This window comes from Lithobates pipiens, unplaced genomic scaffold (assembly GCF_037356315.1).
Source record: "Lithobates pipiens isolate NorthernLeopardFrog02 unplaced genomic scaffold, aLitPip1_a1.2 Scaffold_3, whole genome shotgun sequence".
Classification (NCBI taxonomy): domain Eukaryota; kingdom Metazoa; phylum Chordata; class Amphibia; order Anura; family Ranidae; genus Lithobates; species Lithobates pipiens.
The window spans coordinates 66,775,607-66,801,810 of record NW_027507790.1 but is presented as its reverse complement, the minus strand read 5'-3'; the positions used below and the strand labels follow the sequence as shown (position 1 = coordinate 66,801,810).

At 40.6% G+C, this 26,204-nt stretch overlaps 1 protein-coding gene across 25 annotated transcripts in view; it reads right to left on the bottom strand.

Moving 5' to 3' along the window:
• Window positions 1-26,204, bottom strand: part of RIMBP2 (RIMS binding protein 2) — a 777,506-nt gene that overhangs the window by 119,905 nt on the left and 631,397 nt on the right. For 18 of the 25 annotated variants that reach the window (XM_077461782.1, XM_077461787.1, XM_077461794.1 and 15 more), the window contains 4 exons: window positions 24,986-25,459; window positions 18,374-18,523; window positions 14,244-14,399; window positions 1,047-1,757 (listed from right to left, as the gene is read on the bottom strand). In XM_077461782.1, the coding sequence (XP_077317908.1) occupies window positions 1,047-1,757; window positions 14,244-14,399; window positions 18,374-18,523; window positions 24,986-25,459 (1,491 nt within the window). The remainder of the gene's footprint in view (window positions 1-1,046; window positions 1,758-14,243; window positions 14,400-18,373; window positions 18,524-24,985; window positions 25,460-26,204) is intronic. The other 7 variants (XM_077461802.1, XM_077461804.1, XM_077461803.1 and 4 more) reach the window with 1 other exon arrangement.

Below are 26,204 nucleotides of genomic sequence, written 5' to 3'. Positions count from 1 at the left end.
TGCAGTTTTTCCATCAGTTTCATGCACGTATTTTGTGAACGAGCCCTTAAAGACCAAGTAGAACCTTATTGATAAATTAACTAAATGTTGAATTAAGGGTTAGTTAATTTAGTCTTACATATGTCATCTGAAGCAAACGTAAAAAAAAAATATATTTGATTGGCAGGACAAATCCTTCCTTCGCCCACTTTTCTCTAAACCTTTCCTTCTTCCTTTGCACCATTTCCATGCTAAATATATAATAAAAAAAAAAAAACATAAAACTTTCAAACAATATTTCTTTTTAATCTGCAGTATGGTTCTTGTGATTCTCCCAATGATAGTTTTGTTCTCTCTAGACTGTCAAAGCACTGCACTGGAAATGTCCCTTTCATGAACAGAAAGAGTTCCAAGGTAGGTACTGGAAAAATCATACAAGACCTGAGTTTTAGACTGCGTTATGTGCAATAGCAGCCCCATCCAGAAATATGAAGCCAGTCATACTGCCCATTACAAGGGGATCAAATGATTTCCCAAAACTAACCAAATATTACATGTGCTGATTCTTGAAGCATTCTCAGTTAATGCAAATAAATGTTAATGTTTACATTATTCAGTCACAGCCTTACTATACCAGTGATAGAACAACCTAAGACAAAAAAAGCGCCTGGATAATCAATAAGAGGAAATCCACACTGTCCATTCATGTTCAAAATATTATATATACTAAGGATCCTTCAGCTAACCCTTAAGTAAAATGTAATTTCAGTTGTCCTGTAAAATAAATATGAAAAATAAGAGCCGGTAATTATAATTGTAACTTCTCTTAAAAAAATAGACAAACAGAAAAAGACAGCAAAGAACTACTACTAGAAGCAAAAGAATAGGGCAGAGCATGGTCTAAAGCCTGTGAAGTAGTGCTGACTGAGAAATCAAAAAGCTTGATAAATTGTAGGTAATCAGCAGTGGTCCCAGATGGAAGCCCACAGAAAGGGGTAAAAGAAGAAACAAAAAAGCCAAGTAATTTAGCAAGCAGATGGCAAGAAGGATTTTTATTGAACACACACCAGAGGTTTTTCCGTGTCCCTGTGAGTTGGCCTTAGAACTGATTTCCTACAGTTTTTCTTACATACATCTGTTTTCCGGCATGCATAGTCTCTGTTAGTAAATTCCCTGACACATGGCGGCAGTTCATGGTTTTCAGTATGGCACTTGGAAGCACTTGTGTTATCTATAACGTCTGAGCTCACATCATCAAAATCCTCCTCCACACTGCTTTGCCTGGTGAGGGTTTTCCTGCGTGTCAACATTTGCTTTGGGTCTCTAGAACATATGTTATTTGGCTGGGGCTCGTGTGTGACATTTCTAGCAATGGTGCTGCAGCCTTTCCTGAAATGGTAACGAGCTTCTTCTTCTTCGCTTCCGCAATCCAAGCCGCTGTCTGGGCTCCTGGAGAGAGGTCCAAGTTTGCTCCCTTCACATGTAAAATCATCTGAATATGGAGCGGCCCCATTAAACCTACACTTAGAGAAATGCCATGGGCTCTGGTGCCGCCCATCTTGACTACTAGCCCTTGGCACCCTACTTGTTCTAGCTACATTTCCTCTGGCTCTATAAGCTTTGCCTACAGAATGCCCTCTGTGCAAAAGCTCTGAGATTTCTCCACTTTCTTCCTCTGCAACTTCAGGAATACTGAACAGTTTTTTACTGTGAGGATTCTGAGGGGAAATGTCCAGCTGTTCCGTTAAAGCAGGTTCTGTAGCCTTAGTCTTAGAACACTGCACAAGTCATAGACAATACGAAAAAATAGAATGGACCAACAACAATAATAGAAAAACACAAGATCCAACAAGTGCAGTAAAATAAAAAAAGACAATAACATGGAAAGAGAAGTAGAGGAAGAGAAAGAAAAAAATAAAGACAGGGTTAGTTTTTAGAGGCAATGGAAAACATAAGGCATGCGAGTTTACTCTGTGAAGGAAAGGTTCATGCTCTGAATGGGAATCTGTGAAAATAAAGACATGATTAGGAGCTCGGCTGGTGTCAGATAGAACATAAGATCAGTACAAACAATGAGAGCTTGGCATATCAGTGCTATAGTAAGAATAGGACCATGCAGGGGGTTGATGCTGCACACAGACAGCCAATGTGACGCTAAGATGCAGCACACATTAGATGATACCAGTTAATGGCTTTTAAGTCATAGGGCTGCTGCTGTCAACTCATTAATGAGTTAACTCATTTGTAGATGCAAAACAAGTTTCATATAGTACATCACAAGGATTAGGGCCATTGTCCAGTGATATCCATTTACAATGCATGTAGTTGTTGCTTGTCCTTTACATGATTGTTTAAGTGGATATCTCTGTGTTTAAGGCATGCTGGTTACAATGAATTTTAGCAGGTTAGAAAGGACACTTGTTAAGTCATGGAATTTCTGCAGTGCCATCAGTTCAGCCATTGAGGTGGAACAAACCAATACTTTTCGTTCAACCTGAAGCAGGGTATCACCAAAAGCATTATTTAATAGAAATGATCATTATAATATACAGTAAATAACACATCTTCAGTAGATTCCAAAATCTGTGAAAATGCTTGTTACAATAGGTTATCAATAATCTATTCCAGACACAGTTGTTTTTGTACTGCTATCCCAAAATTTTATATTTTTCATTATATTTTCAGCAGTCCAAGGTGACTGTCTTGGTGTTGATGTAATCTACATCTAAAGGGCAAAGGGGTTGACAGTCCTTATACTCTTTGGCTCTCAGTAAATATGTCATTTTTAGTTTTGAGTGGAATTCCTATTCACATTTTACAGTATAGCTCTGTAAATCAAGTTTTACATTTCATTCTTTTAGCAGGAATGAGCAAGCAAACATAGTAAAAAGAAATATTTGTAGTCAGTAATTTATTACACATGATGGGAGGGTGACCTACATAGACTTAACTGAGCTCTCCCAATTAAAAAGAAAAGCTCAAATAAACATACCCTATATTTTATGGGTTCAGTGCCGACTCATCTTGCATCAGCTCACTAAATTAAGAAACCAAATATTTAATGAATACTGCAGTTTCTAGCCCCTAATAAAAATCTTTTTTTTTTCTTTGGATTTTTTACAGATTCACTTCAGACAAAATTTCATGCCTTAATAATTGCAAAGTTGTTTCTTGACCCCCTTTCCTATTTGTTATATCAACCACTCAGTGTTCCTCATGGTTTCAGGGGCATGCAACACATACACTGTGTGGCAGCATTAGGGTTATACCAACTGGAAAGGCACCTCCAGGCTGGTATATACACAGCTGCAGGAGCATGCATAACTGGCATGAAACTTACTTGTGTGTAAATGGTACACTAAATAACTATAACATAAAAAGTAAAATCAAGGTCAGGGAGTAGCAAAGGGTAAGTCAATAAATATGGTGAGGATTGCGTAAAAAAAAAAAAGAAGCTAATTACAGTAAACCTTGGATTGCAAGCATAATTCGTTCCGGAAGCATGCTTGTAATCCAAAGCACTTGTATAGCAAAGCCAATTTCCCCATAAGAACTAATGGAAACTCAAATGATTCGTTCCACAACCATTTATTCCTAAGTCCTTCAGTTTATAGTCCATATAAAAATATCATAGCAATGTGATAGTTTGTATAACCATAAAATGTCCATCCACAAATGGCAGCCTCCACAAGAGGATTCAAAACAAAATCCAGCAGGAGCTACAGAGTATAAATGAGAAGAGAGGTGCCTCTAAGTGTAGCAATATGGTTACATTTAATGAATGTACAACATTTAGCAATTCACATGGTTGATGATTAAAAGAGGCACATCTATGTATGCAGGTATCCGGGGTAAAGCTGTCCACATAGACCATCCCCCGCACCGCCAGCTCTCACTGCTGTCAGTCTGTAATCGTGACCGGTAAGACTACCCTGCAGTAGAGCGATCTGAAATCGAGATTTGAATTGCTTGTGGAGTGCAGCGTAGAAGGGAAGACGTCAGTGGCAGAGGATGGCCTATATGGACAGCTTTACCCCAGATACCTGCATACTTAGATGTGCCTGTTTTAATCATAAACTATGTGAGTTTCTAAATGTTGTACCTTCATTAAATGTAACTGTACTACTACACTTAGAGGCACCTCTCTTGTCTTTTATACTCAGTCGTGACATGGTGCTACTTGTATATCAAGACCGCTTGTATATCAAGTCAAAATGTATTAAAAATGTTGCTTGTCTTGCAAAACACTCTTAAAATAAGTTAATCTCAAACCAAGGTTTTTCTATAATTAGGTTTTAAATGCATTACAACAAGCAAATGGACTTATATATATATACACCCATTATGTATATTATCCTTTACAATAAGCCTGTTATCTTGCACCTGAAAGACACTCCAACCAATGATCTGTCTGCAAAAAAAATCCTTTATTTTTTATTTTTGTAAGTCTTTTAATTTTATGTACTCAGCAGCATGTCACATACAAGTAAAAAGCTAGTAGAGTGAAGTAGACATTGACAGTGAGTGAGGGATCGTGATAACATGAAAATTATAATCCAAAAGTCAAGTTTTCCTATTGCTACTGTAGATTATACAACTAAATAATCACTGGCCAGTGGTGCTTGGAGTCACATGTGGCTCTCGTTGACCATTCACATGGCTTTAAACAACTCTTAGCAAGTGTTCAGTACAGGTATACTGCATATGTTTTCATCTACTACTCTCCCTAACAGGAAGCTAAATATAGATGCCGTGCCCTAAATGGTATTGATCTGTTACAATATTGAACAATAATGACAATATTTTTAAATGCTATTTTGCATACAATAATCTGTTGCATAAAATTGTCTAAAGGAATTAGTGTCTTTGATAAATTATAGCTACCAAGATTTATATTTTGGCTCATTATTGCTTTATTTAGACATGTAAATATCTGATATGCCTTGCTGAGTTAATGAAAGACAGATTTCAATTATGTTCCAATTTTAACAGGGGAAAGCAAACCTTTCTGAATTTGTAATTACCATTGCTTTATTAATCACGTCTAAATAAAGTATAACTAAAATGGTATAACTGAAAGGAACATATATTGTACGTTATGCTTCCCTATGTACAAAAGAGTGAAATGTGTTAGTGTAAAGATAAAAGAAGCTGCCCGTCACCCATGCTAGTCCCCCAGCTGGTATTCTGCAGGTATTCTGATCAAATTACTTCAATAATAAGTCACTGTCTCAGAACAAGTGTCCATCAGGAGTACTGTATTTATTTCATTTTTATTTCTCCCAGTGGCCTAGAATATATTGAAGTTATTCAAATAGCATTTTCACAAGAAGGTCTGAAATTGTTGCCTACATCTTTAAAACACGTTCCATGCTCTATTACAGACACATAGATGTTCAGAAGAACATTTGAAGGGTAACAGTGTAAAGCTCAACACCAGAACAGGAAGTAAGCAAAGATCTCTCCACTGAGGGCACAAACAGTAATAAGCTTGGTGAAAATGTTGTCTAAAAATGTGTATGGTTGGCATAAAAGTACCAGGGGAGGGGAACCTGAATCCAATAAATATAAGCAGTGATTGAGAGAACTTGTCTGGTGGATTGAAATAATGGTGAAAGAAACCTGAATATAAATATATTTGTAGGGATGGGGGGGTGTGTGTGCGTGTCTGTGTATGTGCGTGTGTGTGTGTGGGGGGGGGGGGGGGGGGTGCTTCTTCAGTATTTCTGTGTATTATAGATAGCTATTCTGGTAAATATAGTATATATAGTATATGCCTGGTATATATAATACCATAATAGAAGAACGATTGTCGAACAAGCAGAAATTACCTAACATGACCACTTGGTGGTGCTCCAATACACTGAAAAATAATTACATGTCTCAGGGATGTTCTAAACTTTATAGAGAGGATGTTGGCTCCCATGGACCTAAACAGCCTTTTTCTGAGCAGTTTAATTTATTAATAAAATAAGGCAGCATTGAAAAGGTCATCTACATACATTTCAATACAAAAATATTACAGTAGTTCTGTTTATTCTGTTTGTATCACATAAAGGCTTTTTCCCCAAACCTCTCGGCATGTGTTATTTTTCCCTTTATTCCCTTAAATGAAGGGCTCCCATAGACCTAAACGGCCCTTTTCTGAGCAGTTAAATTTATTAATAAAATACAGCAGCTTTCAAAAGGTCTACATACATTTCAGTACAAAAATAATACAGTGGTTCTGTTGATGCTGTTTGTATCACAGGAAGGATTTTCGCCCAAACCTCTCTGCATGTGTTCAGTTTTCCTTTATTGCTTTAAATTAAATTCTTAAAAAAAAAAGTTAAAGTGCATTTCAACTGCAATTGTAGATTCGTTATTACTGCTGCATTCCAGTTTGTCTATAGAATGGCAAGTTTGTCAAGTACAGCTACTTCCTCATTCTATAAAAGGCCTTTTTATTAAGATGATATTATTGGAAAAAAAATTACATATTTTGTTTTGCCATTAACTAAAAGTAAATTATCATCCAGTGAATTCCATATAAACAGTGTTAAACAGAGATCTGTGTCTTAGAGCTGCAGATCTGATGTACATTATTTATAATTCATTAGGTGGTTAACAGGAACTGTCAAATTATCATTAAATATGTAATACTCTAATAGCCTGTGAATCTAACCCTAAATGGGAAACAGAACAAAGAGAAAGAGTGAAGTGCTACTTTGAAGGTCAAGAGAAAGAATTATTTAAATTTCAGCATGCCAATATTCTATAGCAGTATTTTTCAACTTTTTTTAACACAGAGGAACCCTTGAAAACAATTTCCAATCCCAGGGAACCCCTGCTAAAAATTACAATATCTACAACTCTTGACACCTTGGTGTGATGGTCACTGGGAAGAATGCTCCTTACACTTGTGGTCATTGGGAAGAATTCCTCCCTTACATATAGCTAAAAAGATCAATGGTGTCAGTGGAAACTTATCTGAGAAGCAGACATTTCTCATTGCACAAATAACCCCTAGCAACCACTGAAGGAACCCCAGTGTTCCATGGGAACCCTGGTTGATAAACCCTGGTCTATAGTTTGAGCTAAAGTAACTAGCACCTCAAGAGGGATTTAGAAAGAGAACCCTCTTTCTAAATAAAGCCTGATAGGTTATAGTATTGGAACTATACCCAAGGGGTTGGAACCACCCTGTATTGCATATGGTCTGTTTTCCTAAACTGACATTTTCTTTGACACCTCCACATAAGTGATGTATTTATTTCCAGTATTTCCTTGGCTTCCACAGTATACATTACTTTACACATCATATATATCCCAAATAATCACATCAATCTATATTCTTCTAAGAAGCTGGCAATCCAACATTCCTTCCACACCTAACTGCAACTAGGATTACATGGACGGAAGCCAATAAACCTGCCAATATGTTTTCAGATAGTGGAAGGAAACTATACACGCACAAAATTAAGGTGGGCAAAGCATACACAGTCCACACAGAAAGGTGTAAACATGACCCAGAACTGCAAGGCAAAAGTGTTAAACACTTGGCCACCATATAAAAGAAACCCAGCATGGTTAACTGAATGTTCTGAGAATAATTATGTTTGGCATTTTATCAGATGAACAGATGAAATTAGCCAAAAATGCTTAAAAACTGTGGATTGCATATATGGTGCGTGAAAGATTTTGGATGCCAAATTAAATGGCAGAAACAGCCTTCAGGATTAGGTAGTTTACATAAAGATACTAGAAGATTCAACTGAAATCATATTGTAAAAGAACAAAACAATCTATATTAATATCAGCGGACTGCAGCAGGAATAGGGTGAGGACATAATCCATTAGAACAGTGGCTCATAAATGTGTGGATATAGCTATCCATCATAGAGTCTACCTCATCAAGTCTACCTCTTTTTAAACCTACAGCCCTACTGATATAATTTATATTTGTACAGCGTGTTATTTAAACCATTGTATATGTACATTATGCTATTTATACTATTGTATACAGAGATTACAACAAGTGAGAATACATCAAAGAGAACTTCAGTTTAGAAGCATTAAAGCTGTCAGCATTTTTACTTCAAAATTGGTTTTCAGGCTTTGTCAGGGCTTTAAAACAAGCCAGTCACTGCTCTTTAGCTGCAAACAGTGTGGAACTTTCAGTCTCATCTATTTCGTTCAAAGTGTACCTGCTGTGTACCTAGGACAACTGTGGCTTCTTCTTGACAAAAAACAACAAGCATCTTTCAATTTAAGGTGATCAGGTTTTGTCAAATGTGTGGGGGCCCACTATCATTAAGCCTGCTTCATGCAAAAATAAGTTTTCTATTTTCCACTAACAAGACATCTATACAGCTGTCATTTAATAAGCAAACTCCCCCTAGCTGCATAACATAGTTTTTTGTGCATGCATCATAAACCAAGACCTTTACCTTATACATGCTACTCATTGTCCATTCAGCGAGTTACTTTTGTCAAGTACATGCTTGGTAAGAAGTAATGTGTGTATGTACAAATGTTTTAGGCAGGTGTAAAGAAAAAGTAAGACTGCTTTAAAAAATATATATTTTAATTGTTCTTTTTTATCAGTTTACAAAATGCAATGTGAGTGAACAGAAAAAAAACTAAATCAAATCAATTTTTGGTGTGACTACTTTTTGGCTTCAAGCCAGCATCAATTCTTACACTTGCACACTTAGTACACTTGTACAAAGTCAGGGATTTTGGAGGATTAGAGTTTGGTGTATGATTAAACAAGTATGCCAAGCAGGTATCATCAATTTCATATGTACTGTAGGTTGAAACACAGTCGTTAACTGAAACTGAATAAGCAGTGTAGAAGGCTTGAATTTCGGTGAGAAACAGCCAAACTCTGCTAATGAGCTGAGGTTGTGGAAGACATTTTTATGTCACAGGTTATACACCATGGCAAGTTTGAGCACAGCAACAAGATACAAAGTAATTATACTACATCAGGGAGGTCTCTCACAGGCAAAGATTTCAAAGCAGACTGGGGTTTCAAAATCTGCTGCTCAAGTTCTTTTGAAGAAGAACAAAGAAACAGGCAATGTTGAGGACCGTAGATGCAGTGGTCGGCCAAGAAAACGTATGCAGCAGATTAAAGACACATTATGATTAATTCCTTTCAACATCAGAAGATGTCTAGCAGTGCAATCAGCACAAAACTGGCAGAAACCAGTGAAAGCCAGGTACCTCCATCTGTTGTCCAGAGATGTCTGGCCAGAAGTGGTCTTCATGGAAAAATTGCAGCCAAAAATCCGTACTTCTGACGTGGAAATAAGGCTACGCAAGTGCCCTGGACTGATGAGTCAAAATTTGAATTAGGCAGTTTGTACATTGAAAAGCCGGAGAGCAGTACAATAATGAGCGTCTACAGACAACGTTGAAGCATGATGGAGTTTCCCTCCATGTTTGAGGCTGCATTTCTGTAAATGTAAGTAGACAAAAATTGCAGCGCTGGGTAATAAACTAATAATGCAAGTGATTATGAATAAAAACCGTGATTATACAAAGGTGTATTCTAAATAATCAAGTGATCAAAAAAACATAATAATAGTCCATATGTGTTAATATGATCAATCCACAAGCAGCAAACACGTGTATTAACCAGTTGCCGACCGCCGCACGACGATGTACGTCGACAGCATGGCACGGGCAGGCATATTGGCGTACATGTACGTCCCTTGCCTCCCGCGGGTCGGGGGCCCGATCGGGCCCCCGCCCGGTGCCTGCGGCGGTCGGTTTTCGTCCGGGAGCGATCCGGGACGAGGGGGCAGCCATTCATTCATGGCCACCCCCACGCGATCGCTCCCGACGAATAGGAATCCCCCGTGACATCACTTCCTCTCCTGTAATGTAAACACAGGAGAGGAAGTGATGTATTCTCTCCTCCGTGTCGGTATTTTTCGTTCCGACACGGAGGAGAGCGGATCGGTGAGTTGCACCAACACTCTACACACACAGTAGAACATGCCAGGCACACTCACACCCCCCCGATCACCCCCCCCAATTACCCCTGCCCCCCAGTCACAGTGACACCAATGTCATTTTTTTTTTTTTTTTTTTTTTGCATTGGTGTCATTTGTGACTGTAATAACTGTTAGGGCAGTTAGGGTTAGCCCCCTTTAGTTCTAATGTACCCCCCTAACCCCCCCAATAAAGGTTTAACCCCGTGATCACCCCCCCGTCGCCAGTGTCACTAAGGCTGGGTTCACATTGCAGCGGTTTATGAGAACGAATGTGATTCGCACTGCAGTGCAAATCACATCCGATCTCTGTGCGATTCGAGTTCAGCCATTCGCCGCACCCGCCGCACCCGCCGCAAATTCGCACGGGACCCTTCTTTTGGCCCGCAGCAGAATCGGATCGCATGGGTGTTCACACCATGCGATCCGAGTTTGCAGATCGCACTGCGATATGCGAACTGATCTGGGGGTGTCAGTAACATTTCACTGACACTCCCAGCAGTCCGCATAGGGCAGTGTGAACTGCCGCCGGGAGGCATGCGATGCGGGAACCCGCCGCGGATTCGCGGCGTTTCCGCATCGCTCCAGTGTGAACCCAGCCTAATAAGCGATCGTTTTTCTGATCGCTGTATTAGTGTCACAGGTGACGCTAGTTAGGCAGGTAGGTATTTAGGTTCGCCGCAGCTTTTTATAGCGCCAGGGACCCCCATATACTACCGCATAAAGCCCCCTGATTGCCCCCTAGTTAACCCTTTCACCAGTGATCACCATATAACTGTTACAGGTGACGCTGGTTGGTTAGTTATTTTTTTATAGTTTCAGGGCACCCGCCATTTATTACCTAGTCTCACTAGTGTACCCCTAAATTTAGGGGTGTCTACTTTCCAAAATGGGGTCATTTGGGGGGGGTTTGTGCCATCTTGGCATTTTATGGCCTTCAAAACTGTAACGCCCTTAGAAAGCCTGAAGGCGGTGCTTGGTTTTCGGGGCCCCGTACGCGGCTAGGCTCCCAAAAAGTCCCACATATGTGGTATCCCCGTACTCAGGAGAAGCAGCAGAATTTATTTTGGGGTGTCATTTCACATATGCCCATGGCATGCGTGAGCAATATATCATTTAGTGACAACTTTGTGAAAAAAAAAAAAAAAAAAAAAAAGTTTGTAATTTTCCCGCAACTTGTGGCAAAATATAAAATAGTCCATGGACTCAACATGCCTCTCAGCAAATAGCTTGGGGTGTCTACTTTCTAAAATGGGGTCATTTGTGGGGGTTTTGTGCCATCTTGGCATTTTATGGCCTTCAAAACTGTAATAGGTAGTGAGAAGTGAACTCAAAAATTTACGCCCTTAGAAAGCCTGAAGGCGGTGCTTGGTTTTCGGGGCCCCGTACGCGGCTAGGCTCCCAAAAAGTCCCACATATGTGGTATCCCCGTACTCAGGAGAAGCAGCAGAATTTATTTTGGGGTGTCATTTCACATATGCCCATGGCATGCATGAGCAATATATCATTTAGTGACAACTTTGTGAAAAAAAAAAAAAAAAAAAAAAGTTTGTAATTTTCCCGCAACTTGTGGCAAAATATAAAATATTCCATGAACTCAACATGCCTCTCAGCAAATAGCTTGGGGTGTCTACTTTCTAAAATGGGGTCATTTGTGGGGGTTTTGTGCCATCTTGGCATTTTATGGCCTTCAAAACTGTAATAGGTAGTGAGAAGTGAACTCAAAAATTTACGCCCTTAGAAAGCCTGAAGGCGGTGCTTGGTTTTCGGGGCCCCGTACGCGGCTAGGCTCCCAAAAAGTCCCACATATGTGGTATCCCCGTACTCAGGAGAAGCAGCAGAATTTATTTTGGGGTGTCATTTCACATATGCCCATAGCATGTGTGAGCAATATATCATTTAGTGACAACTTTGTGTAAAAAAAAAAAAAAATTTTTTTTTGTCATTATTCAATCGCTTGAGGCAAAAAAATAAAATATTCAATGGGCTCAACATGCCTCTTATCAATTTCCTTAGGGGGTCTACTTTCCAAAATGGGGTCATTTGGGGGGGTTTTGTACTGCCCTGCCAATTTAGCACCTCAAGAAATGAGATAGGCAGTCGTAAACTAAAAGCTGTGTAAATTCCCGAAAACGTACCTTAGTTTGTAGATGTGACAACTTTTGCGCAAACCAATAAATATACAATTATTGACTTTTTTTTTACCAAAGACATGTGGCTGAATACATTTTGGCCTAAATGTATGACTAAAATTGAGTTTATTGGATTTTTCTAATAACAAAAAGTAGAAAATATCATTTTTTTTCAAAATTTGCGGTCTTTTTACGTTTATATTGCAAAAAATAAAAATCGCAGAGGCAATCAAATACCATCAAAAGAAAGCTCTATTTGTGGGAAGAAAAGGACGCAAATTTTGTTTGGGTACAACATTGCATGACCGCGCAATTACCAGTTAAAGCAGCGCAGTGCCAAAGTGTAAAAAGACCTCTGGTCATTTACCAGCAAAATGGTCCGGTCTGAAAGTGGTTAAACACAAAAACAGTTCATGGGTGAAATAATCCAACAAAGAAGTGTTCACAAACAAAATCCAAATAATAAGTTTACACCACTAGTAAAGCCCGTCACCTAGGAATAAGCAATGGAGGCTTACCAAAAAGCCAACGACCACCCTTGTTCAGGGGGGTCACATAAGGCTTAGTAGAACAGCAGGCTTGCTGAAGTACCACCGACTGTTCTCACAGGTAACCAGCTAACGTCTGCGGAAAGTGGTTTCAAAGACGCTTCTGTCAGGAGGTGATTACTGCGCATCAATGGACATTTCCTTCCACCAGTGGGATGTGGTCATCCAATGGATTTCCGCAAAAAGTTATGACGAGAAACAAAAGACTCGAATAGTGCAGAGATACCTTTGACAAATTTATTCAAAAAAGGTACCAACAGGTTCACAATGCATAAAAACATTCCTTGCAAGGATAAAAGATAAAAAGGCTCTGCTAATATCCAAAAAAGCAATTTGCGCACGCGCACTGCGTGTATGCACAGCATCCCTACGGCCGTTTCGTCAAAGCTAACGTCATCAGGGTGCGCACACACGCATACGCGTGCACCTTATATACCCTTGTGGCATGGCAAAGAAGCGCATCCATAGGTTGTTGTGCACCTTGTTCAAAGCTTATTGGGCAGAGCATAGAGAGCAGTTCCTGCCAATGCTGGCATCATCCTGTCTAGCAGAATTTTTTTGCCAATTACTGACACCTACAGGCCAGTTGTGATACTGCTCCAAAAAACACTATAAAACAAAATCCATTTAATAAAAATAGTGCCATCTTGTGGACAACTACCAGAATACCTGAAAAAGAAAAAGGAAAAATGTATATACTAAAAGGTGCTGGCGTCATCCCAATCAGCAAACACCTGCCAATTTCTGTAAATGTAGTTGGAGATTTTGTCAGGATTGTTGGTGTCCTCTGTGTTGAGAAATACATGCAGATACTTGTCCATCATGCCATATCATCAGGGAGGCATGTGATTGGCCCCAAACATATATTGCAGCAGGACAACGCCCCCAGATATGCAGCCATTATCTTTAAGAACTGTCTTCAGTGTAAAGAACAACAAGGAGTCCTGGAAGTGATGGTTTGTCACCCACAGGGCCCTGATTTCAACATCATTGAGTCTGTCTGGGATTACGTGAAGAAACAGAAGGATCTGAGGCAGCCTACAGAAGATCTCTGGTCAAGTCTCCAAGGTGTTTGGAACAACTTACCTACTGAGTTCCTTCAAAAACTGTGTGATAGTAGAAGAATTGATATGGTTTTGAAGGCAAAGGGTGGTCACATCAATTATTGATTTGATTTGGATTTCTTTTTGGTTCATTTACTTTCCATTTTGTTAATTGATAAAAATAAACGATTAACATTTCTATTTTTAAAAGTATTCTTAATTGACATCATCTTCTACACCTGCCAAAAACTTTTGCACACTAGTGAATATATATTAAATATATATAGAATTATAAATATACACTTTATGCTTTTAAAAAATGCTAAATTCCAACTGAAGTGATATTTGTATAAGATCTACTCTTTTGTAAAAACTTTAACTGTTAATCTTAGTTTCTAAAATCTGAAGCAGAAGACCCTTTGATCCAGGAGACACTGTGTACTTAATACGCAGCAAAACAACTGATCAAATCAATAATACTTTGACTAACCCTAGCTATTTAAACTGTGTTCCCTAAACACAGAACATAGAAGATGTCTTTAGATGTCATTCTCTTACCTTAAGGGTGTTATGAGAGGTTACACTTCGCCTCCTGCCTCCATCTTCAAGCTGCATTTCTGAGTAAAGCTCCTCTTCATCTTCTTCCAAGATGTCAGATAAATCTGAGCCTCTGCTGCTTTCAGTATGGTAATCATCACCGGGACAATAGTGTGGCTAATCACATGATAAAAACAAAAGTGCATACCAGTCAATAATCCTAGTTAAAGAAATGGAAAGACAAAGAGAAGATCAAAGCAGCTAAAAACAGCAACTGCATCTTTTGCTAACTGGAATGTAATGCTGCTAATTGGCTAAAAATAAATAAGACATTAAAGAAAAGTCCTCGACAAACAAATAAGGGTGCATTGTAGTATGTAGGAAGGTGTAATGCTGACCTGAAGAGAGCACAGTGTTGCTTTTTCAGGTTGGCAGGAACTCATTAGGGACTAAGTTTTCCCCTGGGCTCCAGGTGGCCATCTTGGGGAAGCCAGTATTTGTAATAATCTCCTACGAGATTCGGATGGCCATTTTGATATGGTTTTGATATATGTGCCCACCATTTTAAAGAGAGTGCTCACATAAGAAGAGAGCAGAGAGGCAACATCATCATCTAACTGCATAGAGGAATGCACCTGGCTGCCCCTTGCAGGAAACAGGTCTGTACCCCAACTGTTAAGGAATGCTTTTCTGCATGGGACATGAGAAGAAGAAAGAGAAAAATTATGTAGCACCGAGAGGACACACATGTACGCTCATCTTGGGAGGCCCCAAGCATGTAGTTGGAAAAATGGGATGGAAAATCCTATCTGACAGGTTACTACTATGCACCAATAACTTGAGTACCGCAGCACCTCTCCTGTGACACCTACAATGTGAACAGTATTAGAAGTGTGCAGGATCCATTTTTTTGGGGGTTAACAAATGCTTTAAGCTATGTTACTGGGACTGTACCTGCTAAGTGCTGTTAAGTGAAGTGCAATTTGTTTGCCCAGCCCTGGGATAATTCACAGTCCTGTAGACAACTAGCGGTGTGACCACATATTGCAGCTAGTGGTGCCCACAAGTAGAGTTGACAGTTCACTCAAGTATTCAAGGTAAAGTCAATATAACAGAGAGGGATAAGCAGGAGAGTAGTGGAGATATAACACAATAGCGCTTGATACCATTCTTTTACCCTGTCTGAGTGATATCATCCCCAAGGGAAGTCATTCAGTGGACATCTGCCAGTTTCATTAGATATACAATAGGATTGTCGCCAGATGCAGTCAAAACTGGCTAGGAAGTGTGACTGTTATCTCATGACTATAGGCTGTAAATTTATTGACCAGCTAGAACACCAATATGTTAACTGCTTACAATACAATATTTGGTGCAATGAGTGGTTATGTGAAGAAGATTCTTCATTAGTATCTATCACTTAAATATACATAATAAGCAAGAGTAAACGAGGACAGAAAATGTTACTTGGAATACAATTACCATATTATTACCCACTATGACATGTCACACTTGAATAACTGAGCTGTGCCCTTTAAAATGTAGGCCAATATACTCTAATTTCATTAATCTAATGTAATCTAAATTAGATCTGCTCACACCTGTCACGTCAATCAATCTCGAGAAATTAGGTTACTGTAATCTTTAATAAATGCCCAATAATACAAATAATGCTGGGAGAATCATGTTTACATATACAATACAGCAATTACATTGGCCCATGTGTATAGCTGATTGGCAATGTTATTTGGATTGAAATATATCATGATGTAGTGATTAATCACAACTTAAGATCCTTAAAAAGTTAAATATTACTAATTGAATTACACATTTGTTACTGTAATAATTTTCCACCAATTAAATTGTATTATGTTCCCAGTTGTTTATCCTCGATAAATGTTTTAACAGACACAGGGACAAGTGCAGATGTTTCACTCATTACAGCCCAATTAACTGTCTATCTGAAGCCCAAATAATTATTTTTGCAACACAATACCGTGTAAGACAGCTATTTTGTTTTTCATTATTAGCAGCATAAGAAAACAGTGTCTGACTGACCATCATATCTCTTTTGGACCAACATCATTAAAGGTTTTTAAAACTTGTTTGGTATTTATCTGTACTCTAAGGCCCCTTTCACACTGGGGCGGTTTTCAGGCGTTACAGAGCTAAAAATAGCGCCTGTGTAGCGCCTGAAAAAAACCGGCCCCTTTCACTCCAGTGTGAAAGCCGGAGGGCTTTCACACTGGAGCGGTGCGCTGGCAGGACAGTGAAAAAAGTCCTGCTAGCCGCATCTTTGGAGCGGTGAAGGAGCGGTGTATTCACCGCTCCTAAACCGCTCCTACCCATTGAAATCAATGGGACAGCGCGGCAATACCGCCGGCAAAGCACCGCTGCAGCGGCGCTTTGCGGGCGGTTTTAACCCTTTTTCGGCCGCTAGCGGGGGTTTAAACCACCCCGCTAGCGCCCGCAGACCGCCGCTAAAACGATGTTAAAGCGACGCTAAAAATAGCGACGCTTTACCGCCGACACCCGCACCGCCCCAGTGTGAAAGGGGCCTAATACTTAAACTGATTGTAAAGGCTCTTTTTTTAAATTTAAAATAACAAACTTGTCATACTTACCTCTGCTGTGATTCTCGTTTTGCACAGAGTGGACCAAATCATTCTCTTCTGCGGGCCCGATCATGCTCTTCTGGGGTCCCCCGATGGCACTGGTAGCTCCTCCCCACATCAGATAACCCTCAAGGAGAGGCGTTCTCCTGGGGGGTTACCTTCACCCGCAAAGGTAACCCCCCCTCCATAGACAGGAATGTCGGACTCGGCCCCACCCCCAGGTGCCCACGTCATTGGATATGATTGACAGCAGCAGGAGCCAATGGCTGCGCTGCTATCAATCTATCCAATCAAGAGCCGGGATCCTATGCAGAGAGGGATAGCGCGTCTCCGCCGAGGGAAATGGAAATTTGGGGATCAGATAAGTAAAACGGGGGGGGGGGCTTGGGGGGCCAGTCGCTGGCAGGTGTTTTTTCACCTTAATGCATATAATGCATTAAGGTGAAAAAACAAAAGGGTTTTAAACTCCCAATAGATTCCCAACAGAATAATGAAAATGTATGGAAATGCTATACATCAACCTTAAAAAAACTAATGAAAAATCATTCCCTGCATTAAAAATGTCCCATTAGTTGCTTTGAAATACACCCCCTCCCCCCTCCACCACCGCATTCTAACCTGTCTTCTCTTACAATCCAAAGCTGTTCTATTCCTGCTGAGAACAGTCAGAGCAAGGAGCCACAGGCTCCCTCTGCTGTCAATCAAATCCTGTGAGGGGGGAACAGGGGGTGGGCCAAGTCATGCTGTGTGTTTGTCTATGGACGCATTTAGCCTGGCTCAGAAGAGCACCTGCAGAGGTGCCCCCTCAGCACAGTACTTGCTGAGGGGATATTCACCAGAAGAAATAGCATAGAGCACCAACATGGGACTCCAAATAGATGGAAACTAAAGCACAAAAATAGCAAATAACAGGGACTTTCAAATATGCACCCCACAAAGTTATTGACATCGAACAAATAAACATATATATAAAAGTAAACCATAAAAAAAAACGTATATCAAACCTCCCATATGTTTAACCGTATATAAAAAATTAAAAATATATTTTCTTTTAGCTTTGTGAATGCAGTGAAAAAAAATCCCTTTTCAAAGTGTACCCAATCACTTTCAAGCAAAAAAAAGAAAAAGAAAAAAACTAACAGTATATAGCTAGAGCATCATTAGATTATGGAAGTCAGCAAAGCATCACCTTATTTACAAAGCTAAGGGAAAATTCCCGTTGCAAAGTAAACAGCATATTTGTCTTTAGTAATGTACCTCTTTGGTGTCGCCAACTGTGCCAGCAGAAATTTCCTGCTGCCTCAAAAACCTGTAGAAGGGGGGGTCCGTGAGGAGCAGGAAACAAGGGAAATACAGCACATGACACAGCATTATTACTTGCAATGTACCTTAAGCCAAATGATTGTGCTTATACCAAAATCCTAGTAAGTACAAACCAACAAAGTACTACTAATAAGGACAAATCTGCAGTGACTTTCAGTAACCACAATTGGTAGTAAGGAAAGGGAGGGTCATTTGTTCATATTTTATACACACCTGTTTCCCAAGCTCTGAGCCTTTTAGAAACTCATCAACAGAAGCCCCTTTTCTTTTAATGTGTGGAGAATCATAACCATCCTCTTCATCATCTGAGTTAGCATACTGCATTGCATTGCTCCGTTCACTGAACAGGTTCCTCTTCTCATTCTGATTGTGGGAAAACACTCACATGAGATAAACATTAATATCATCAGCTTAGCCATCCCTTATCTCATGCATAAGTGTTCAGTGAATAAAATTTAATTTAAAAATGTGTCTTGTTCAAAGTAATAGAATATCTACATCTTTACCAGATTATAATACACAAAACCTAAAAATACCATAAAGGAAACCTGTGCTGAGAATAATACAGGAGCTTCCTTCTAAAAATGCCAAGTGCCTAGCTGTTTCTGGCCAGATCAAGTATACAAAAGATGAAGTCGGGATGATGCCAGAACAACTGATCTTTGCAATTTTCAAGATCAGACCCTCAAAAAGCATTGAAGTGATTACATCACTAAGCCTCCCTAGAAACTAACATCTTCAGAAGGAGAATTTACCCAGGACAGCTAGAAATGTTCTGAGCCAATGGGGGATGATTTACAAACATATAAAGCGCATTCGCAAAGCATTTGCGCCTGTAACAGCGCAATTCCCCATTTACTATTAGCATGCCGGCGCACAGGAGGCTGCGATCGGTGCACCGCTATAGACATGGCGCACGCATTATTCAACTCAAAATTAAAATATTATGGGGGTGATGTGAGGAAGTATAGTTATAACTGTCCAAGTAACACATATGCCCAAAATAGAATGGAAAAGTAACTTTCTCTGAGCAAGCTTGCTGTGCCTGCAAATACACTTGGAACTGCGCAAGGTCAATTTATGCACTGCGCATGCGCAATCGGCATTTGCGAACCTTCATGTGCTTTGGTTCACTGCGCCGGCAAAATCTTAGTAAATGTCAAGCCATGTAGATGCATTTGAATAAGTTGAACAGACGCACCTCTCAACTTGACTTTTTTTGCGCTGGTTCACTTCTATGTTTTTTTTTTAAGGCTATTTGCACATAGGTCATGTTAGCATTAAGAAGAAAAAGAAATGCGTGGGGGTCCCTGAAATTCCATACCAGGCCCTTCAGGTCTGGAATGGATTTGAAAGGGAACCCCGTGCCAAAAAAAAATGGCGTGGGGCCCCCCTCAAAATCCATACCAGACCCTTACCAAGCATGCAACCTGGCAGGCCGCAGGAAAAGAGGGGGGGCGAGAGAGAGCCCCCCCTCCTGAACCGTACCAGACCACATGCCCTCAACATTGGGAGGGTGCTTTGGGGAACCCCCAAAGCACCTTGTCCCCATGTTGATGAGGACAAGGGCCTCATCCCCACAACCCTGGCTGGTGGTTGTGGGGGCCTGCGGGCAGGGGGCTTATCGGAATCTTGAAGCCCCCTTTCACAAGGGGACCCCCAGATCCTGGCCTCCCCCCGTGTGAAATGGTAAGCATTTCACTAAAAAAGTGACAACAAGTGTTAAAAATGACAAGAGACAGTTTTTGACAATTCCTTTATTAAAGTCTTCTTCTTTCATCTTCTTTCTTCTGGACTTCTTCCTTCTTTCCTTCATCCTTCGGTTTCTTCCTCCATCTTCTTCTTCCTCCGATCCTCTGCTTCTTGCTCCGGTGTTCTCGTCCGGCCTCTTCCTCCAAGGCTTCTCTTCTTCCTCGCTTCCTTCTCGGGTCGCTCCGCACAATGGGAGGCTCCCGTTGTGTGACGCTTCTCTTCTTCTGACAGTTCTTATATAACGGAGGGTGGGGCCACCCAGTGACCCCACCCCCTCTGACGCACGCTTCCATTATATAAGTGTCAGAAGAAGTGAAGCATAACACAGCGGGAGCCTCCCATTGCGCGGAGCAGCCTGAGAATTAAGCAAGGAAGAAGAGACACCGTGGAGGAAGATGCCGGAGGAGAACACCAGAGCAAGAAGCAGAGGATCGGAGGAAGACGAAGATGGAGGAAGAAACCGAAGGATGAAGGAAAGAAGAAGGAAGAAAAGGAAGAAGACCAGAAGAAAGATGATGAAAGAAGAAGACTTTAATAAAGGACTTGTCAAAAACTCTGTCATTTTTAAAACTTTTGTCACTTTTTTGGTGAAATGCTAGGGGTACTTTTGTACCCCTTTACCATTTCACACAGGGGAGCAGGAATTCTGGGGGTCCCCTTGTTAAAGGAGGCTTCCAGATTCCGATAAGCCCCCCCATCCGCAGACCCCCACAACCACCGCCAGGGTTGTGGGGATGAGGCTCTTGTCCTCATCATCATGGGGACAAGGTGCTTTGGGGGTTGAGGGCATGTGGCCTGCCAGGTTTCGTGCTCGGATAAGGGTCTGGTATGGATTTTGAGGGGACCCCCACGCCATTATTTTTTTGGCGCGGGGTTCCCCTTAAAATCCATGCCAGACCTGAAGGGCCTGGTATGGATTTTGAGGGGGACCCCCATGCCATTTTTTTGGGGGCGCGGGGTTCCCATTAATATCCATACCAGACCCTTCGGGTCAGGTATGCTCTTGGAGGGGAACCCATGCCGTTTTTTTTTTAAATTAAAGTCGTTTGGCCTGGAGGCGACTTAAAGTCGTGATGTAAGTTTCGCCCCAAGCCGCGCTGTGATTCACACAAGTCGTGTCCAAGTTGCCTCCCAAAGTCGCGCTGGAAGTCGTGTTGCCCCTGTGTGAATGGACTGTTAATGATACAGCGTGTGCTATTATCAATGGGATATTATTATCGCACGCAACAGCATATTATCTGTTGCGCTTATGCATGCCCCGATTCATACACTCACTTAATAATTTATCTGGCGCACAAATTAAGGAATGTACCGGCGCAGCGCATTCCCCTTAGTAAATAAGCCCCAATGTGTGCGAGTCAGGGCTTGTGGAGGATTAAGCAGATTAATTTGAGGTAGATGCTCATAGACACAGTTTGCAGTTGGCTGTGCCATGGTAGGACACCTTATGCCCAGAATCTCCTTGAGCTGTGGGGGGGGGGGGGGGGGGGCGGGAAAAGTAATGTGTGTTGGGATAGTGGTCTCAAATGAAGATACTCCTTTTGGTTAAAAATGCTGAATGATAAGGATTATTTGTGGTGATGCCATCATGTTTATTTAGGGGAGTCCATATCATTTTCCCTCACTTTCCATCTTAGGGGACCTTGTCTTTCCCCTGGGACTTACCTCTCCTATTATTACTATTATTATTCTTCAGGATTTATATAGCACCAACAGTTTGAGCAGTGCTTTACAATCTAAAGAGAGACAGTACAGTTACAATCTGGTAACTGGTAAGATGGCCAGTGTAGGAGATAGCCAGATCGAGGTAGAGAGTTCCAGAGGATGGGAGAGGCTATGGAGCAGTCCTGGAGACGAGCATGGGAGAAGGAGACAAGAGAGCTTGAGAGCATAGAGTCTAGAGAGGACCTGAGAGCACAGTTTGGTGATATTTGGAGACAAGATTGGCAATGCAGCTTGGGGGTAGAAATGTGGATGGCTTTCTATGTTGTTGTTGGTATTTTGAATTTAATTTGCTGTGTAATCGGAAGCCAGTGGAAGAACTGGCAGAGAGGGATGGCAGACACTGAGCGACTGGTAAGGTACATGAGTCTGGCAGCAGCATTCAATACAGACTGAAGAGGGGATAGCTATATAGAGAGGTAGGCCTATGAGAAGGGAGAAGCAATAGTCATGGCAAGAGAGAACAAGGGAGTGAATGGGTAGCTTGGTGGTTTCACAAGTTAAAAAGGGGCGAATTTTAGGGATGATATGGAGGTGAAGTCTACAAGCTTTTGAGCTGAAAGGACAGGTTTACTATCTGCATTGCAGCAACTGTCCTTCCCTCCTATGTGATCAAATTGGAAAAACTTATACCCCAGAGGAAGATTTGGCTAGAATGTAGTTGTCTGAGGCTAAAAGTTCCTCTAATGTGCTGGCTGTGAAAGCAAACTACAAGGTCCTCCTGTGCTGGTACCTTGTTCCTTTGAGGCTATCGTATGCAATACCAATCCACTCCCCTCAATGCTTTTAGGGTTGCCAGGCAGACCTGTCTTTCAGTCTTATATGCGAGACTGTCCTAAAGTGTGTAGATTCTGTATTAGAGTTTACCAAATGCTGTATCACTCCAACATCACCAGCATGAAGAATGCACCAACACTCAATTTAGGCTAGTTATGCACATCTGCCCAGGAGTAAAAAGGGCCATAGTGCATGCTTTGAGTACTCCAGTCGTCCCTTTTGCTGAATTAAGCACCAAGTTTCCCAAGTGATGAATTTTGTAAAAAATAAAATAAAATCTTAAGATTTGAGAGCCATGGATCGAGTCCTACATACCACCTTCTTTTGATCCAGAGTTTCTGCTTCTTTGAGAGTGAGGAGTGGGTCCCCTGGGTGTTGAGAACTTAAACTCTTTCTACACCCCTTTCCTACTCTCTTTTCCCGCTAGTCCTTCTTTCCATCACTTATCTCTTCTTCCAACTCCCACCCCCTTCCCTTCCCCTTTTTATCCCTTTTTTTATATTAAGGTTTTGTCCAGGGTGAGGGGTGGTTCTGTACACCTTCAGAGGAGTGGTATTCTGAACCCTTTTCTGCAGGCCTTGGTTCTAAAACAATCTTTATTTAAAGTAATATTAAAGTCTGTTTTTTTTTCCCTGTGTACTGGTTTTGCACAGAGCAGTCCAGATCCTCCTCTTCTTAGGTCCCTCTTTGGCATTCCTGGCCCCTCTCTCCTGTTGAGTGCCACCACAGCAAGCAGCTTACTATGGGGCACCAGAGCCAAGTCACAGCTCCCTGGGTCCATTCAGGCATGGAGCCATGACCCGCCCTCATCCTTTTTCTCTCCTTGTTGGCTGACTGATTTTGATTGACAGCAACAGGCCCCAATTGTGCTCCGCTGCTGTCTCTGCCAATGAAGAGGGGAGTCCCGGGGCAGAAGCAGCAAAGACATCCCTGCAACATCGCTGGATCTAGAGCAGTGGTTCTCAACTCCTGTCATCAGGACCCACTAACAGTCCAGGTTTGCAAGATAACTGAAATACATTACATTGCAGCTGATATAATTTGCTGCTCAGTGATTGGAGTATTCTGATCAAGAGGGACCTCAGGTAAGTATTAGAGGGGTTGAGGGGGCTACTGCACACAGAAGGCTTTTTATCTTAATGCATAGAATACATTAGGATAAAAAATCTGCCTTCATAATTACTTTAATTTTCTTCTGTTGCCTCCCAGAACACGAGGCATACCTCTCATTTATAAAAGTTAGATAAAAATAGAAAATTAATTAAGGAAAAATATATTGAACAGAAAATTTGTGTATGCATTCTCCTTCCAGCTATCAAAACACAAAAAAATTTCTAAAAATCAAGACAATTGCAAAGAAACAACCAGGCAACGGTAGCCAATGTGTTTCTCTCAGTATAAGTTCCCTTTAAGTCATTACCTCTACAATTTTACCTGTGTAAAAGCCTGGTTGGTTACAGTCATTTAAAGTGCAAACTATATTTCCCCAAAAGATAATTACAATTTTTTTTTACATATCTATACAAAGATTTAGGGGAAAAAATAATTAGTTGTGTTTTATAACTGTTTTATGTTTAAGGGCCTGTGCAGGATGCATTGCATTTGACATCAGAACCGTCTGAGTTTCTTTTCAGTTGCTCCTGATCTAAATGTCACCCTGTCTAAGCTGTTTTGCATTCCCACTGACCTTTATGGAAAGTATACACAGGCCCCTGTGTGCTTTAAACTTATGCCTTGCTTTTCCTTTTCACTTTTTGCATTTGTGATTGCAAATTGCTATTTGCTGCATAATAAGGATTACAATTTTCCAGGGTCTACAGCCAAAATCTCAGATTGGCTATAGAATAATGTTATGTTCCACTGCAGACCTTTCTATGGTTTTCGTGATTACCACTGAAACTGTGCAAATGTTATCAAAGAGTAGCAATTATATCATGGGAAAATGTCTGCTCCATCCCTATTGAACTATTGGAAATATATATCCCATGGGACATTGTTGCAGCAATAGAAATCACACAATTAAAGTATGTGTAAAAAAAAAATAGAAAATCGTTATTAGACAATGAATTAAAAGTTGGCTGGTCAATTCACGTCCTACGCTGTAAAACGTTCCTACTAAACACACAAGAAGCAGGAATACATTTTAGTTAAAATAAAAGGGTTGATTTGGTGGATATGCAATTTATTTTAACTAAAATGTATTCTTGGTTCTTGTGTGTTTAGTAGGAATGTTTTACAGAGTAGGACGTGAATTGTACAGACCAGATAACTTTTAATTCACTGTCTAAGAAAGATTTTCTATTTAGTATACATACTGTATACTCTAATTGTGTGATTTATATTGCTGCAACAAAGTTCCATGAGAGATATGTTTCCAGCAGTGTAAATTGTGTTTGTTATTTTCACTAAGCATCAAAAAAATAACACCAAGCAGTAGGAGCCATTTCTATAATTGTGTTTCAACAGTAAATGTAGCTTTTTGGTTAGAGCTTCTCATTAAAATACAACAGTAACACACCAACTTGACAAAAAAATTGTCTTTGAAATACACAATTTAAATTGTGCATACATTACCCTGTTACTCTCTGCAACTCGTTGTGCTGCTTCTCTTGCCATTGCTTTGGCCATTGTATTTGATATGGGTGCACCTTGTGGTTGCGGTAGAATTCTTTGTGGGGAAGGTGATCTTCTACCAGGACCTGAACTGTGAAAATTTGATGTTGGAGGTTCCAAGGTATGTCCATGCATTGAGGATACTGAATGATGGTGTTCCCAAGACTCATCCACTTTCCTGTGAGGACATATATGTTCATCTTTGGTATCTGGTACACCAGCACTTGATAATGGCTTGCATTTGGGCATAGTCCTTGTGTGTTGTTGAAGTGTTGGAGGCACCAGTAGTTCAGGCGGAATATAAGCAATATGGGAGTCATCAGATTCCCCTTGTGTTGACAAGGTTCTCACTGTAACTTCCTTGGCATCTAGATTAAGTAATTTTAGGAGATCCACCACCATGTTTTCTGCAGCAGGAAACACCACTTCCGCCACCTGCATTTACACATACAAAATAAAAGAAGTAGACTGAGAAACAGTAAATTGTTTTTGACTACCTACTATTGTATTTGCTGTCACCCTCTTTATTTATGGAAAGTATCATGCAATTACAAAACACATTGTTAATATGCCTCACTATTTGAATGAGACACGAATAACTGGTGCCCCTTACTTTTTAAAGCAAGGTTCTACCCATTTTTTTACACTTCCTCTCTATGGTATCCCCTGGGAGCATCTTTTTCACAATGGAAATTTTATTTATTTATAAATTTTTAAAGGAAATGCCTTTAATTATCTTATTTCTCCTGCACTTCACTAGATGGCAGTCCTCATCTAGGAAATTAAGTCACTAGGCAATTCACAAGGGCCCCTGGGATAGCGGTATCATATATACCAGGAGTTCTTGCGAATCACCTAGTGACGAAATCTAGCAATGATTGATGGGAACGTTCGCTAACGCCATAATGGCAATGTGTCAGGACTCAGGAGGAAGGAGCTCCATGCGGTGCCATTACTGCGCAGGTGTGAGATTGGGAGGTGCATGCTGGGTAGCCAGCTGCACCGATTACCAGAAATAGATAGAAGAGGGCTTCAGATGCCCTCAGTGGAGATGGACCCTGCCAGATTCCGAGATCTAGATAGTTTTATTCAATTCAAACATAAATCAAAAGGACTACATGAATAACACTATCTAAAGATTGCATATAGAGTGGAATCTTAAAAAAAATCGAATAGGGGG